At 36.1% G+C, this 16704-nt stretch overlaps 1 protein-coding gene across 6 annotated transcripts in view; it reads right to left on the minus strand.

The window, feature by feature from the left end:
- ANKRD17 (ankyrin repeat domain 17) overlaps positions 1 to 16704 on the minus strand; it is a 170723-nt gene that overhangs the window by 20981 nt on the left and 133038 nt on the right. For all 6 annotated transcript variants that reach the window (XM_015567935.1, XM_015567934.1, XM_015567936.1 and 3 more), the window contains 5 exons: positions 11924 to 12095; positions 10387 to 10837; positions 6022 to 6177; positions 4183 to 4332; positions 1145 to 2769 (listed from right to left, as the gene is read on the minus strand). In XM_015567935.1, the coding sequence (XP_015423421.1) occupies positions 1145 to 2769; positions 4183 to 4332; positions 6022 to 6177; positions 10387 to 10837; positions 11924 to 12095 (2554 nt within the window). The remainder of the gene's footprint in view (positions 1 to 1144; positions 2770 to 4182; positions 4333 to 6021; positions 6178 to 10386; positions 10838 to 11923; positions 12096 to 16704) is intronic.

Genomic DNA, 16704 nt, shown 5'->3' on the forward strand with positions numbered 1-16704 from the left:
TATTATATAGGATATATATAGTATACACACACATATATATGAATTTTATTCAGCCATAAAAAAGAAAATCCTGCCATTTTTTACTACATGGGTGGACAGTGAGGGAAGTACACTAAGTGAAATAAGCCAGACAGAGAAAGACCAATACTGTGAATCCACTTGTATGTGGAATTTAAAAATAAACAAACTCTAGAAAAACAGATCAAATTTGGGAGAGTAGGATAATGGTGGAAGGTGGTCAAAGGTATGAACTTGTAGTATAAGGTAAATAAGTACTAGGAACGTAATGTACACCATGATGACTACACTTAACATTGGTGTGTGTGTGTGTGTATGTATATATATAATTTCAGAGAGGAAAGGAGAGGGAGATAGAAACCTCAATGATGAGAGAGAATCATTGACTGGCTGCCTCCTGCACGATCAGGGGTGTGTGTGTGCGTGTGTGTGTGTGTGTGTGTGTATGTGTGTATATGAAAGTTATTAAGAGACAGTAAATCCTAAGAATTCTCAACACAAAAAAAAGTTTTGCTTTTTATTAGGCCCCTATGAAACGATGTATGCTAACAGCAGTAATCAACTCACAATATATGTAAGTCAAACCATTATGCTATACAGCTTAAACTTATACAGTAATGTCAATTATACTTAAATGAAACTGGAAAAACAAATTAAAATAAAAAGAAATATGACCAGCTTGACTACCATCTTCAATTTTATTTAACTTTAAATAGCACATGTGGTTAGTAGCAACCCTATTAAACTAGGTACCTGTATATTTTTCTCATTATTTTAAAAAAGATAATCAAATGAAATCAAATATTAAAATTCTTTTGTTAATTATATTTTATTTGAAATAAAATACAATTTGAAATAAAATATAATTAACAAAATGGTATTACCTTAATAAATTAAAACATAAGAGACTTTTTACATTGAGAGAAAAATATACCTGATAAGTTTATTTATGGGAAATTCAAAATAAAATCCATTATACTTCTAAAAAGATTAGAACACTTGAGTTTAAAAAATACAGCAATTTCTGTCTACCTGGCCTAGAGTAAAAATATTAGAAAATGGCTATGAGTTTTCACATCACTTGTGTAAATGAGCAGCTGCGGAATATCAGAAAATACAAACTTACCTGAGGGACTTGGAGCAGGTCTCTGTAATGGTGGTCTAAAACCTGGAGCTTTGGAAGTATCAGACTGATGTAAAGGATCTGAATTTGGCAAATATGAGGATTTTCCTGATAGCATAGATTCTGGTGTTGACTGAGATGAAACAACTGATCCTCCCCAGAAGGCATGAGAAGTAGGACTGTTTTCAAACAATGTGCTAAAGGGCCCAAATGGTAAGGGTGCACTGAAATTGGGGGCAATTGGCTTATTTGCTGGATGTACTGAATTTTGACAAGCACTTTGTGTACTTAAGGTCAAAGATAGCTGAACAGAAGAGGGAACACTGTGAGGTCTTTTAATGTGATTGACAATGAGGACTGCAACAGATGAATTCTGAACTGGAGCTGGATTCTTATGAGGGGCAGTTGTGCCATGAGAGGGTGGTCTAATAGCAGGGGTTTCCATTTTTGGAGCAGGCTGGGAGCATCCCATTTGTGTCTGGGGCATGGGGTAAGTCACTGGGGCAGTAGAAGGCACTGCCACCGGAGCAGAACTTGTTGCTAAAGGAGGAACAGTCATTCTAACCTCCGGAGGAGGAACCTGAGACTGCTGAAGAGGTGGTCTTGGCTCCTGAGAAACAGATCCTGGAGGTTGTTGCTGAACAGAATGAACTGATGAACTCCCAGAACTGCTGCTGTTTGAAGGTCTATTATTTACTGTTTCTACTACTGGAGGACTACCTGCTTCCTGTTCAGAGGAAGATGCCCCTTTATTTGGAGATGCTGTTCCACAATCCAAAGGGCTATTTCTAGAAACCCCTCCTGGCTGAGCTGGTGGTGATGGGGAAGATGGGGATGATACTGGGTAGTGTTCTTTGGCAGTAGGCATGGGATATGTGGCATTTGTGGGTGCAGTGCTGTTGTTGCTTGCTGTGGTTGTTACCGTTGTGGTGGTGGCATTGGATGTCTTCACAACTGTGACAAAAAGCTGCCTTCTGACAGAAGGTGAACTTGGACTGCCATTTGTAGATGTACCAGGCACCGTTGAAGCTGATGAACTGGTTGTAGTTGTTGGACTTGAAGTTAAAGAACCTGCTGAATTCACCTGAGAACCACTGCTATTCTGATTGCTATGGCGAGGCACCATGTGAGGCTTAGGTGAGTTAGTAGCTCTGGCAGGGCTCAAAGGCCTGACAGGAAAAGGACCCCAAGTGGATTGAGCTGGTGGAAAAGTACCTCCAAAGTGGGTCATGGGCAACCTTGGTGGACGGATCTGCTGGAAAGTCTGAGCAGCAAGCAAAGCATGTGCAAATTGAGGAGGAGGATATGCTAATGGAAGAGAAACTGGAAAACCAGGCCTCACATTATTCACTGGGTTCTTAATGGTTTTGTGAGTAGATGCAGAAGAAATTGCAGGCACAGTGAGTGCTGTGGCAGTTTGAGATGTTGATGACAGAGCTACAGTCGTCATTTTAATTCCCATTAAGGAACTGTTAGCAGCAGTGGTGGTAGGTGCTGAGGACCCTATTTTGGAATTTACTGAGCTTTTCAAACGATTCTTTGGAATAAGTTCATCAATTTCTTTGTCTGGATCCTTGATCAGAGCATTGATCAACTGAGTTGCTTGTCTTGTTGATTCAGTGCCACCCCTGTAGGTTGACAAAAAAAAATTAGGTCTATTTTTAAATACGTAAAGCCTAAATTCATTAGCATGTGTGTATATCCGTACACAGAGAGAACAATAGCCAACTCTTAAGGTATTCTGCAAATAAAGCCATACAATGTCCTGAAAAGCCACTATATTTTACAAAGGAATAGTGACTTATTTTCTATAAATTCCATTTACTATTGTTTCCTTGGATTAAAAAATAATTTTCCTACGATAGAATACTATTGCACGTAAATATTTAATCTATAATGTTTCTGTAAGTTAAACAGTTGATCAATACTAAAAGCAAAGTAAACAAGGAAAATAATAGAACTGAGCAAGAAAACAGTATTTTATTTTAAATCCTGGTACTTAAGATAACTCCATCTATGACATACTTATTAGTGGTTTCTCTAGTAGAACAATTATTATAATTCTCTGGAATAATGTCTCAAAATGAAAGGAATCCTGATAATACAAACAATATTAATAAGGTCAAACCCTAAGTGTTGTTTCTTCAGGAAAATATTTGATAGCAAAAACCCTAACGGGGCCCAGCTGGCATGGCTCAGTGGTTGAGTGTCAACCTATGACCCAGGAGATCACAGCTCAATTCCCAGTCAGCGCCCATGCCCAGGTTGCAGGCTCAATCCCCAGTGTGGGTTGTGCAGAAGGCAGTCGATCAATGATTCTCTCTCATCACTGATGTTTCTATCTCTCTCTCCCTCTCCCTTCTTCTCAGAAATAAATAAAAATATATTAAAAAAAAAAACCTAAAGGGGAAATTCCTTATAAATGGTATCTGCTTTCCTCTGCTCTAGATAAGGCAGACTGTGACCACCGACCTAGTCCAGGGAGAGAACACAAGCTAGGAGAGGAGAATAAACACACGGTAAGCTATAAAACTATCAGTTCAGGTCTCCTGTTACTGTGAAGGGCACCACACTTATGGTTCCTCAGAATTTCATCTTTATGTTAAGGGTATTCAGGTACACACATATTCACTTCAAGACAAATATCCACTTCAAGTTTAAATCTATTATGAGCTCATATTCTAAGGACAAAATCTCAGAATACCAAAGTTCAAATGCTAACTTAAAAGAAAAATGAAAACCTGCTTAAAATGTGTTAAGGAATTATTTTTAAAAGTCTCAGAATAAATTTTAAGAATGTCATATGAACAATTATGTAAGAAAAAGATTATCTAAACTTTTGTTGCACACAAGAAATATGCCTTCAAAGCCCTTTGAAATACTTCATGTGAAAAAATTATAAAGGTTATTTTCTAAAATTCCAATTTTTAAAAAGTATGCTATTAAATGCAAAGTTCCATTGAAAACTCAAATGCTTGTATTTCATTAATCTATAGTGCAATATAACACAAAGGAAGAAAACATAAGAGATAAAATTTTGCCTTATAGTTATTATCCGGTCTCCCGTCTTGTCTTTCTGCTTATCAATATCTATGTGTGCACCCGTGAACTCCCGAATAGCATTAATATTACAGCCTCCTCTTCCAATCACTCTGGATATCACAGTTGATGGAACAGATACTTTCTTCGACCTGTTTAAAAGTTGCAAAGATAAATTAAAATAAATCATTAGTTTCAGTGGTTGTCATTAAACTAAGAGAGAGTACTACTAAAATATGTTTTTGAAAACACAGAATAGATTTTTGTTGAATAAGCGTTTTCTATCTATTCTCACTCTAGGTGATAAAAGGCAACTAGGAATTACAGGAAAAAGGAGGGGAGGGACAGGAGGGGACTGAAGGGAAAGGGAAAGGAGGGGAGGGGGGGAAACAGGTAAAATATAATGACGAAAGATTGTTTTGTTGATTTTCATTCTTCATTAATATGTGTAAAGTACATACTATGTAGACATGCACTGTGCTAATGCAAATAAAATAGCAAATAAGAGAGACATGGGTTTCTGCCCATATGTATATTGACTATGTAGACACCAAGTTAGAGCTATAATACCATGCCTAGAGTGGTTTAATAAGATAAACTAAATAAACAGTGGTTAGAGCATCTAATCCAGCCCAAGGAGGTAAGAATGGTTTCTTGTGGGCACATTCAGGTGATTGGTTCACATTCTTCTTTTTATTCTCTAATATGCAGCTGAAAGGATGACATTAAAAATTTGTTTCCCTGCATTCTTCTGGAGGCATTAAAATTATCCAGACATAGCGACTCACTAAAAGAATGTTCAGTAGTATGAGAAACAGAACCCACTGAGATTTAAAAAAAAGCAAAACAGCCCGGCTGACATGGCTCAGTGATTGAGTGTCGACCTATGAACCAGGAAGTCATGGTTCAATTCCTGGTTAAGACACATGCCCGGGTTGCGGGTTTGATCCCCATGTAGGGCGCGTGCAGGAGGCAGCCAATCCATGGCTTATTGATGTTTGTTCTCCTTTTCTCTTCCTCTCTCTAAAATCAATGAAAACATATTTAAAAGTTATATTTTAAAAAGGTAAGATATTACCGCTGCCCTTTTATATACATATCTAAATTTCTTGAATATTCCTTCTTCCCTAAAGAGAATAATGAATCAGTGATTATTATTTTGAAATGCTAGGAATGTCTTTGTAATCACAATATAAAACTGCACATGGAAAAAACTGAATTACCTTATTTTCGTACAGAGTACTTAGATGTTGTGATTTCAATGACTACAATAGTGTATGTGAGTAAGTTAATGTGTATGTGTGAGAAAAAGACAGAGATAAAAAAAGCTGTTGCTTCAAATAATCAAAAGTCCAATTTTTTGATGGAATTTCTAGGGAGTTCTTTAACTAGGTTATCAAAGATTTAAAATCCTTTCTGGGTGTGTAGTAAAGTTTAAAACCAATATTTACTCATTCTTCAAATACTTACAAGCATGCATTAGACATTACCTGGGCTCTGAGATTACAAATCTGAACAAAACACCATCTATCTTTCACCTTAAAAAACTTACATGAGTTTTCTATCAAATACCACTACCTATAAGGATTAAGCAGATAATAGTCATCTTTTTATGTAAAAAGCTCCTAATTTTTAAGAATATTAACATATGCTGTTGTGTGTTTTTATCATCTAAAATATGATGTAGATCGTCTCTGTTAGCGATATTCGGCCTTGGGCCACCAGTCTGCAACCTCTGAAATACTTGGAGGAATTTAACTGTAAGGTAATAATCCATATTTTAATTTTAAATAGAGCATATTTAAAAACTGAGAAAAACAATCAAGGAAACAAGTACTTACCTTCTTACAACTTCTTTCCATCCTTCTTCCCTCTTTTGTCCTCGCTTAGGACTTGCTACAGTTAACTTCCCATTTGGAGAAGAAAGGGGAGATGGACCCGATTTTGTGCAAGTGGACAGAGAATTACTGGTCACTTCAGTGACAGTCTCTGACAATCTTTAACAGAGAAAGGATAAGTACATTAAATATAGAGCAGATGTAGAATTTTTAAACGATAAAGGCAATCATTTACATCACTTTATTGTTTTATTTAAAATATATTTTTATTGATTTCAGAGAGGAAGGGAGAGGGAGAGAGATAAACATCAATGATGAGAGAGAATCATTGATCAGTTTTCTCCTGCATGCCTCCTACTGGGGAACAAGCCAACAACCCAAGCATGTCCTGACTGGGAATCGAATCATGACTTCCAGGTTCATAGGGTGATGCTCAACCACTGAACCATACCCGTTGGGCAATTGTTTTATTTATTTTTAGAATGAACATGGTACCCAAATAACAAATTTACTTTTCATTTTTCAATACTTAGCATAATATGAAAATATTTTAAAAGATAATTTCTAGAAAATAACTATATGCCAACAAATTGGACAATCTGGAAGAAATAGATAAAATTCCTAGAAATATACAATCTTCTAAAACTGGATCAGGAAGAGTCAGAGCATCTGAATAGACAGATTACAACTAATGACATTGAAGCAGTAATTTAAAAAAAGTAAGCCCTAACCAGTTTGGCTCAGTGGATAGAGCATCGGCCTGCAGACCAAAGGGTCCCAGATTCGATTCCAATCAAAGGCATGTACCTTGGTTGCGGGCACATCCCCAGTAGGGACACCTCCCAATAAACAAAACTCCTGGACCAGATGGCTTCACAGATGAATTTTACCAAACATTCAAATAATTAACACCTATCCTTCTCAAGCTATTAAAAAAATTCAAGAGGACGGAAGAGTCCCAAGCTCATTTTATGAGGCCAGCATTATCCTATAATTTCAAAACCAGATAAAGCCATTACAAAGAAAGAAAATTATAGGCCAATATCCCTGATGAACTGAGATGATAAAATCCTCAACACAATATTAGCAACCTTGATCCAGCAACATATTAAAAAGACCATAAACCATAACCAAGTGGGATTTGTTCTGGAGATGCAAGGTTGATAAAATATCGGTACATCAGTAAATGGGATATACCACTTAAACAAAATGAAAGATAAAACCACATGATAATATCAATAGACACAGAAAAAGCATCTGATAAAATCCAGCAACCATTTATGATAAAATCTCTCAGCAAAGTGGGAATAGAGGGAACATAGCACAATAAAGGCCATATATGACAAACCCACAGCCAACATCATACTCAATGGATAAAAACTAGAAGTGTTTCCCTTAAGATCAGGAATAAGACAGGGATGCATGCTTTCACCATTCTTATTCAACATAGTACTAAAAATCCTATCCACAACAATCAGACAAGAAGAAGAAATAAAAGGAATCCAAATTGGAAAAAATTAAAATTGTCATTATTTGCAGATGACATGATACTGTGTATATAGAACCTAAAGATTCCACCAAGATACAAAATAAATATACAGAAATCAGTGGCATATATTTATACATCAATAATGAACTATCAGAAAGGGAAACTAAGAAAACATTCCCATTCACAATTGCTTCAAAAAGACTAAAATACCTAGAAATAAATTTAACCAAGGATATAAAAGACTTGTACTCAGAAAACTATAAGACACTCAAGAAATAAACTGAAGAAGATACAAACAAGTAGAAGCATATATCATGTCCATGGATTAAAAGAATTAACATCACTAAAATGTCCATACTATCCAAAATCATCTATAGATTCAACTCAATTCCTATCAAAATACCAATGGCATATTTCACAGTACTAGAACAAATATTCCAAAAATTTATATGGAACCACAAAAGACTCCAAACAGCAACAGCAACCTTGAGAAAGAAGAACAAAGTTGGAGGAATCAAGCTACTTAATATCAAACTATAGTACAAGGACATAGTAATCAAAATAGCATGGTACTAGCATAAAAACAGACATATATATTACTGGAACAGAATATAGAGTCCAGAATAAACCAACATCTTTACAATCAATGAATGCTTTTTGTTTTGTTAATCTCACCTGAAGATATTTTTACATTGAATTTTAAAGAGTGGAAGGGAGGGGCAGGGATGGAGTAGATTGGGAGAATTAGAGAAAGATAGAGAGAGACTTCCATACATAGATTGGTTGATTCCCCCATGTACCCATACCAGGGCAGGAATCGAACCTGCAACCCAGGTATGTGCCCTGGACCAGGAATCAAACCAGAGACCCCTTTTCTAACCACTGCGACACACCAGCCAGGGCTATGGTCAATATTTAAGAAAGGAGGCAAAAATATACAGTGGGGTAGAGATAATCTATTCAGTAAATGGTACTGGAAATATTGGACAGATACATGAAAAAAATGAAACTAGACCACCTTCTTACACCATGCACAAGAATAAACTCAAAATGGTTTTAAGATAAATGTTAGACTTGAAACCATAAAAATCCTAGAAGAAAACATAGGCAGTAAAATCTTGGACATTTCTCATAACAACATGTTTTCTTATATATCTCCTAGGGCAGTGGTCGGCAAACTCATTAGTCAACAGAGCCAAATATTAACAGTATAACGACTGAAATTTCTTTTGAGAGCCACATTTTTTAAACTTAAACTATATAGGTAGGTACACTGTTATTAACTTAATTAGGGTACTCCTAAGGCTTAGGAAGAGCCACACTCAAGGGGCCAAAGAGCCGCAGTTTGCCGACCACGGTCCTAGGGCAAGGAAAAACAAAAGAAAAAATGTAAACAAAGGGGACTACAACATATTAAAAAGTTTTTATATAGCAAGGAAACCTTCAACAAACTGAAAAGACAACCCACTGAATGGGAGAACATATTTGCCGATATATCTGATAATGGGTTAATAGCCCAAAATTTATAAAGAATTTATACAGCTCGCCACATAAAAAACAATCCAATTAAATAATGGGCAAAAAATGTGAATAGACACTTCTCCAAAGGGATATACAGAAGGCAAATAGACCCATGAAAAGATGCTCAAGGTCATTAATCATCAGAGAAATGCTAATTAAAACCAAAAGGAGATAGCACCTTACCCCTGTCAGAATGGCTGTCATCAATAAACCAACAAACAAGTGTTGGCCAGAATGTGAAAAAAAGGGAACTCTCGTGTACAGTGGGAATGCAGATTGGTGCAGCCACTGTGACAAGCTGTATGGAGTTATGTCAAAAAAATTAAAAAAAAAACAAACTGCCTTAATACCCAGGGATTCCACATCTGGGAATTAATACAAAGAAACCTGAAACACTAATTCAAAACAATATATCGACACCTATGTTCATTGCAGCATTATTTACAATAGCCAAGATTTGGAAGCAGCCCAAGTGTTCATCAGTAAATGAATGGATAAAAAAAAAAAACTATGGTATATTTACACAATGGACTACTACTTGGCCATAAAAAGCTAACCTTACACTTGGCAACAGCAAAGATGAACCTGGAAAGCATTATCAGTGGCCGGCAAACTGCGGCTTGCGAGCCACATGTGGCTCGCAAGCCGCAGTTTGCCGACCACTGTGTGAAATAAGCCAGTCAGAGACAGACAAGTAGAATATAATTTCACTCATATGTGGAATCTAATGAACAAAATGAACTTATAAGCAAAACAGAGAGAGACTCATAGAAAGCAGGTTGACAGATGCTGGTGGGGTAGGGGCTGAGCAAAAAAAAAAGGAGAAAATAGCTCTGGTCAGTGTGGTAAGTGGTTAGAGCATCAGCCTGAGCACTTATGGGTTATTGGTTCGATTCCCGGTCAAAGGTATATACTTCGGTTTAGAGTTTGCCCTTTTCCCCCAGTTGGGGCATGTGCATGCTGGAGGTGGTTTTTCCTCTCTCTCCACCCCCAACCTTTCACTTTCTCTAAAAATCAATGGAAAAATATCCTCCAGTGAGAATTAACAACAACAAAAAAAGATGCTATCTAGAGTTAAAATTTAGAGGAGTTTAATCACAATAATAATCACTGAGTACCCATAATCAATACTTTTTATGGGCTAAGTTTAACAAAATGAATAAATTACATAGTAAAAATAATTTTATCTCTCATTAATATAAAATCTAAAAAGTAGCTTATTTTTCAAATCAAATGAAATTGTGTTGTCAAAACAAAGGCAAATTCTTGTTCTGCTGTTCTTTACTGGATTTATAAAAAAATTTAGCAACAAGCATTTCATGATACTATAAATTATAAAAATAAAAATTGGAACTAACTTTATTGAAGCCTTGCCAGAAACAGATTTTCTCTCCTCCTTTGGAAATGTAACCAGAACTGATGGCTGTTTCTTGTTGGTCAAAGCGGTAGTAACCACAGCAGGTGAATGATTGTCACTCTTTCGGCTGCTATTGCTGTTACTACTTTCATCACTGCAGCTGGAAATCCTCATGTTATCACTGTCCCCACTCTCGCTGGTACTGCTACTTTTTGACTCTGCTCCGTTCACCTTCTCTGGCTGACTGTATGAGATTGGTAGTGGATCATCAAATATAATTTGAACGTTTTCTGGAGTCATTTTATTTTTCCTGTTTTTCCTCTTTGAACTGGTTGTAGTTATGGTATTATTTCTTTTACCATGGGAACCTGCCAAAGTTGTCCAGGTTGCAGATATACCTATAGTAGTAGTGGTTGTGGCACTTGGAGGCTCTGTCAAGACTTCAGGCTCATCTGTAAAAGTACCAATAATGAATTAGCAAATTCTAAGAATTCTTAGAATATATTTATCTTTAAGCACTTCAAGAAAGAAAACCAGGTGTTATTTGCTTCTATTAGACATAAAATCATCAGGCATTCCAGCATTCATCATAAGGAGATAAATATGACTGATCTATTCTATGTCTCTAAGTCCTAAACAATGCATAATAGGCAAGTGTAAGAATTATTTGGGGGACAATTTTATAAATGTGACTATATACTGTATATTGAATGTTTTATATAATTAAATTTCTTGGATGTTATAATGTTATTGTGGTTATGTAAAATATGTTGTTTTTCTGGGAAATAATAATCTGGGCGATTTCGCATGATACATACATCTTACAAAAAGCAAACTGTTCAAAAAAAGAGGAATAAAGATAAACAAATGTACCAAAACCTTTTAACAATCTAGGTGATATTCAGGTGTTCAAAATACTAATCCTTAAACATTTCTTTAGTTCAAATTTTTTTCAAATTAAAAGGCTGGAGGAGGTAGAATACACACACACACACTGCATACATATTTGGTAATTTAGCAGTGATGGTTCTTCTTCAGAATATCATCTCAAATAATCTTTAACTAGAACCTCATTAAAAATAATTTCCTCATTTGAGAAAAGTCTGAATATGGTCTGGATTATAGATAATATTACCAAATTACTGTTAATTTTTTTTAGGTAGTACGATTATGTAAGCAAATGTCAGGTGTATGTTGAAGTTTTATAGGTACAATGTCAGAATGTCTGCAATTTACTTTCAGATAGCTTAGAAAAAATATGTATGCATATTTAGAGGAAAAGAAATTGAAGTAAATGGGTAAAACGCTTACTTTTATTAAAACCTAGGTAAAGTGTATTCAGGTGTTTTATCATTTTAATTTATCTTCATAATAAAAAAAGCTAGAGAGAAGTCTATAAATAAAAATAGCACACAAATACTTTAAGGGCTTATTAATTTAGAAATCTAATTTTACCTAAGTTACTGATATTTTAAAAATATAATTTTCAATACAATGTATTATATGAAAAAAATTAGATGGTTTGTAGAGAAAAATACCTTCAACTTTATGCTTTTCTTTTTCTTGAGCAGCTTGGAGTTCAAAGTTCTCTTTATTTTTCGCTTCAATTTCTTCTAGTTTTCTTCTTTGTTCTTCCTTTTTCTTTCTTCTCTTCTCCTTTCGCTTTTCTCTTTTGGCAGCCAAAGCCAGCCTCCGGCTTTCTTCTCTTAACTGTTAAAGGATCAATAAAACAGAACAACACTGGAATTTACCACGGGAAAAATTTGTTCTATGTTATCATGAAAACTGGGATATCATAAAATTCAGTCATATAGCTTAATTGATTATTTGATTGAGATTATATTCTAATCACTGTAAAGAGAAAATATTTTTAAAGATTCAAGATCAAATTAATGATAAAAATCTAATTTTAAAAATGGGTGCCCTGGACTGTGTTCTCAGTGGTTAGAGCCTGCACACCAACTGGTCTCTTAGGCTCAATTCCCAGCCTAGGGCACGTAGACCTCAGTTGCAGGTTTGCTCTATGGCCCAGGTTATGCACGTGTGGGAGGCAGCCAATCGATGTCTCTTTCCGATCTATGTTTTTCTCTCTCTCTCTCTCTCACTCTCTCCCCCTCCTCCCTTCCTTCCGTACTTTCTAAAAATCAATGGAAAAATATCCTCAAGTGAGGATTTAAAAAAAGAATAAAAATAGCAAGATACCATGTGCCATTTGTTAATTTGGCAAAAATAAAAAAGATATTGTTACCGGGGAATTGACAAGGCCTGGGTTCTGCTCTTCTTGAAGGAAAGATTTCAATCACGAGTCAAAATGTAGAAAAGCAAGCAAGAATTTATTGTGTTCAGCAAAACACACTTAGGACAGTGAAATAAGGAAGGGCATAGAAGAAGCAACAGAAGAACCTAGGCTGGGTCGCTTTGGCTTACAGGGAAGTCAAAGAAAAGAGAGCCTTGGAGACAGGTTCATGGGGTTAGCCTGGGAAGAGCTGCCACTGCCAATTGCTTCCCTGGTTCAAAGTCTCCTGAGGTTCCTTGGAGTTTAGGAGATAGGAGCCTGGGGGGGGAGGGGGGGGACGGGAATGGCATGGGCATACTCACTGGAGGGAAAGCTTATTGGGATCTTCCTTTTCATTGGTTTTAACAGCTGGCATTTAGGGGAGGTCTTAAGGGAGGATATTCATCAACTTTATGCTGATGAACCAAAAAGTGAGATTTATTCTCTTAATTTGTCTGTCCTTGGATGTGGCTGGCAAATGACACTAATTTCTTTTCTGTCTCCTGAGTTCGGTGATTTAAGCTATTTACCCTCTGGGTTGGGAAGAAGTGAAAACCTTTTACTGGTAAGTATCCTTGGTTTAGGGAAGATAGGATTTTAGTTTCCTTATTCTGCTTGTCCTGGAATTTTCTTAGCTTCTTACTATCCTACTCAAAGAGAAAATATTACTCAAAGTATATACTTGCTATATACTCAAAGAGAAAATATTTTCAAAGGATCAAAATGAAATTAATGATAAAAATCTAATTTTAAAATGGGTCAATGATAAAGAAATATGTAGCTTCCTAATCACCAAACATATACCCATAGTATGTGTTGTTTATTAATTTGGCAAAATTAAAAAAGATATCATATATGAGCATGAGCTTTGGAAAATAAGTTGTTTCCTATACTGCTATGGGTATATATATTTACATTTTAGGAAAGGTAATTTGGAAACCTCCTATGAAATTACAAACTGCTTATCCTAAGAATTTATTCTTCATAAAATGACTGTCTCTAGTGAAAAGATATAGGTTCAATAATGTCCACCATAAAATTAATTATAATGGCAGTAAAAAAAAAAAAGGGAATCCATCAAATGGTGGGGACAAATTAACAACACACCTTCACTGAATATAGGCAGCCATGGAAAGTCTCTAAATATATACTTCGGAAAATGCTCACATTTACATTTGTTAGGAGAGAAAAAAAAGGCACAGTGCAGACAAATTCTCCCATTTATAAGGGAAGGCCACCCTCAGTGAGTCTATTTGTAGAAGTACAAAAAACAACCCCACTAAGGATAAATATCAAAGGCTTACTAGTGACTATCTCTAGAAAGTGGGACTGGAGAGGGGTAGCTGGAAGATGGCGACTTTTAATTTTACTTTATATATCTGTACGTTGTTTCTATTTGTCAAAATGAGTACATATTACTTTCATAAGTAAAAAAAGTTAAGCATAAATTTCAAAGTCCAATAATATCTCTTAATAAGCTATTTTAACTATTCCATTTTTCTCCTTGGTTCATAAAGTGGGAAAAACCTTCAAACTCCTTTGTTTGTATATACTCTTACAGATATTTTCAAACTAAAAAAAAAGGTACTGCCCATAACCTAGCATTCTGTATATTTTATATTTTAAATATTAGATGTCAAAACAATGATACTCAGTTTATGAAAAATATCCCAATGTCCTAACTAATGAAACCAGAGCTCAAAGACAAGTTCATAAGCCAAATTAACATTATTTTTCATCAGAAAATGTCTAACTTCATTCTTTAAGTCTTTTGCTTTTGCTAGATACTCATCCTGCCTTTTCTCTTTCTTTTAATTTTTTAAAAACTTATTTCAGAAAGGAAGGGAGAGGGGAGAGAGTTAGAAACATCAATAATGAGAGAGAATCAATGACCAGCTGCCTCCTGCCCACCTCCTACACCCAGGTATGTGCCCTTAATCGGAATTGAACCTGGGACCCTTCAGTCTACAGGCCAACATTCTATCCACTGAGCCAAACCAGCTAGGGCTCACCCTGCCTTTTCAAATTATCCCAGTTAGGAGTCCAAAAGGTTTTGCACAGCTTTGAAGTTTTTACACCCTAGGGCAATGCACCATAATTACATTCTCTTTGGGGGTCGAGATAAGACTTTTATTCCTGAAAAGGAAAACAGTTCAGGAGAATCTGTAGAAAACTGATACTTTCTCAGGCAGATAGACTACAGGAAAGAATACAAATGGAAGTTGAAATTGTAGAAATTGTCTTAGTAGCACCCCTAGAAACTTTTGGTGGGCCTCTAGAAACTCCAGTCTGAAGAAGGGGAGAGGAACTTTTGACTTTTCAAAAGGACTAAGAAGAAAAACAGTAATTGTTTGGTGACTTTCACTCCCTAGGTCACTGTCTGGGAGGAGTTATATATGATTGGTGGTTTTAAAAGAAGGAACTGAGCATGTGCTGACTCAGCTCATTGCTTTAGTGGGGCTACTGGTTGGTCCTCAGGAAAAACGCTTTCTCTGCCTGAACTCCAGTGAGGGAGGCTGTCGTCCTGTTTTGCTCAGATTTTGATAGAAAGAATGGGTAAGTGCCAGGGGAAGAGGAAAAGTGGAAGTGGGGGTGAAGGGTGTGGCAGAAAAGTATTTTCAAGGCGACTGAGGCTGCAGATATAAAGCCTCTCCAAATCAGTTAGGAATAATACATATTTTAAGCTATATTATGTCTGTATGAACAGAAAAACCTTGAGAAAGGTACAGGAAATAGCTTTTGGGGGATCAAAATAACAAGTGAAGTTTAAGACTTTTGACTAGGTCAGGATGGGTAGTTTTTGTGGGCTGCATTTTTAAATTTGTCCAGTGGCAGGAGATAATTGTAATTACTATTCAAGGGAGGGAAAGAATTTTTTTTTTGGATACATCTTCCATTTACTTTTTATTTTTTAATTTATCTTCCTTTATTGTTGTTAAGTATACAGATGTCCCCTTTTCCCCTCATTGGCCCCTTCTATTCCACTCCTGCTCCCAGGAGGAACTTTTCAAAAATAGACAAGTTTAAATCAGAAAGCAAGCTTTCATCTAAGCCCAGGTGGCCAAGATGTGGGAGTGATGGGCCAGGGCAGGTCTCAGTGTTGGGGTGTGGCTATATCTCAGGTATGCTAATGTCTCTAGCTTTAAAGAGTTCAGTGAAAGCTAGCCCTCTGGCAACAGGAAGAGCTTAGATACCAAACTTTTATAGTTCAGCCTTATGGCTAACTAAGCCTTTCTTGTTCTCAATTTTGAAGTTCTAAAACTAGTATTCTGATAACCTCATAGATCTTACTAACTTTGGACTCACTAAAAAATGGGGCACAAATTCAGAGGTCCTAGTGAAACTCTTTTTGGGGGAGAGACCTGAGACTATGGCTGGAAAGGCATGGCGCTAAAACTTAAGAATTAGACAAGGTAGATACAGATTTAAGAGGCATCATAAATTTGTAGGTTGTAGATGAATTAATGAATTAAATGAGATTACTGAAAGGAAGAAATTATAACTATACAAGTGTACAATTATGTGTGCCTGAGGAGGAAAGGGGAGAATATCCAATACGTAAGAGGGAGAGTAAATGAAACTATAGAAGACCTTAATAGGGCACAGAAAGATAATCAGAAGAAAGCAGCTTCAATGAGAAAAGTTTCATGAAGGAAGGCAAATCACAAGGTATCAAAGAACTGAAAAGAGGTAACAGAACTGGGCAGTAAAGATGGCACTGGTTATCTCTGCCACAGTTCATTGGAATAATGGGGGAGCAGGCAAATGATCCTGGATTGAGGATTAAAAATATAAAGAGTAGAGTTGAAACAGGCTAATAAGCCAGGATAAGTAGCATAGGGAAACTCAGAGAGCTAAACTACAGTTTTCAGCCATCTATTAAATCCTTTTTTCCCTAAGAGTAAATGGTTTGCACTTCTCCCCAACCAGGGTAAACAATCACGCTACTCAGGGAGACAGCAGAAACCAGTAAGTGCCACTTGCTAACTACACCCAATGATAGATGAAGATAATAAACCTCATTTTGGTATATCAGCATAAAGA

This window comes from Myotis davidii, unplaced genomic scaffold (genome assembly GCF_000327345.1).
Source record: "Myotis davidii unplaced genomic scaffold, ASM32734v1 scaffold284, whole genome shotgun sequence".
In the NCBI taxonomy this organism is placed as follows: domain Eukaryota; kingdom Metazoa; phylum Chordata; class Mammalia; order Chiroptera; family Vespertilionidae; genus Myotis; species Myotis davidii.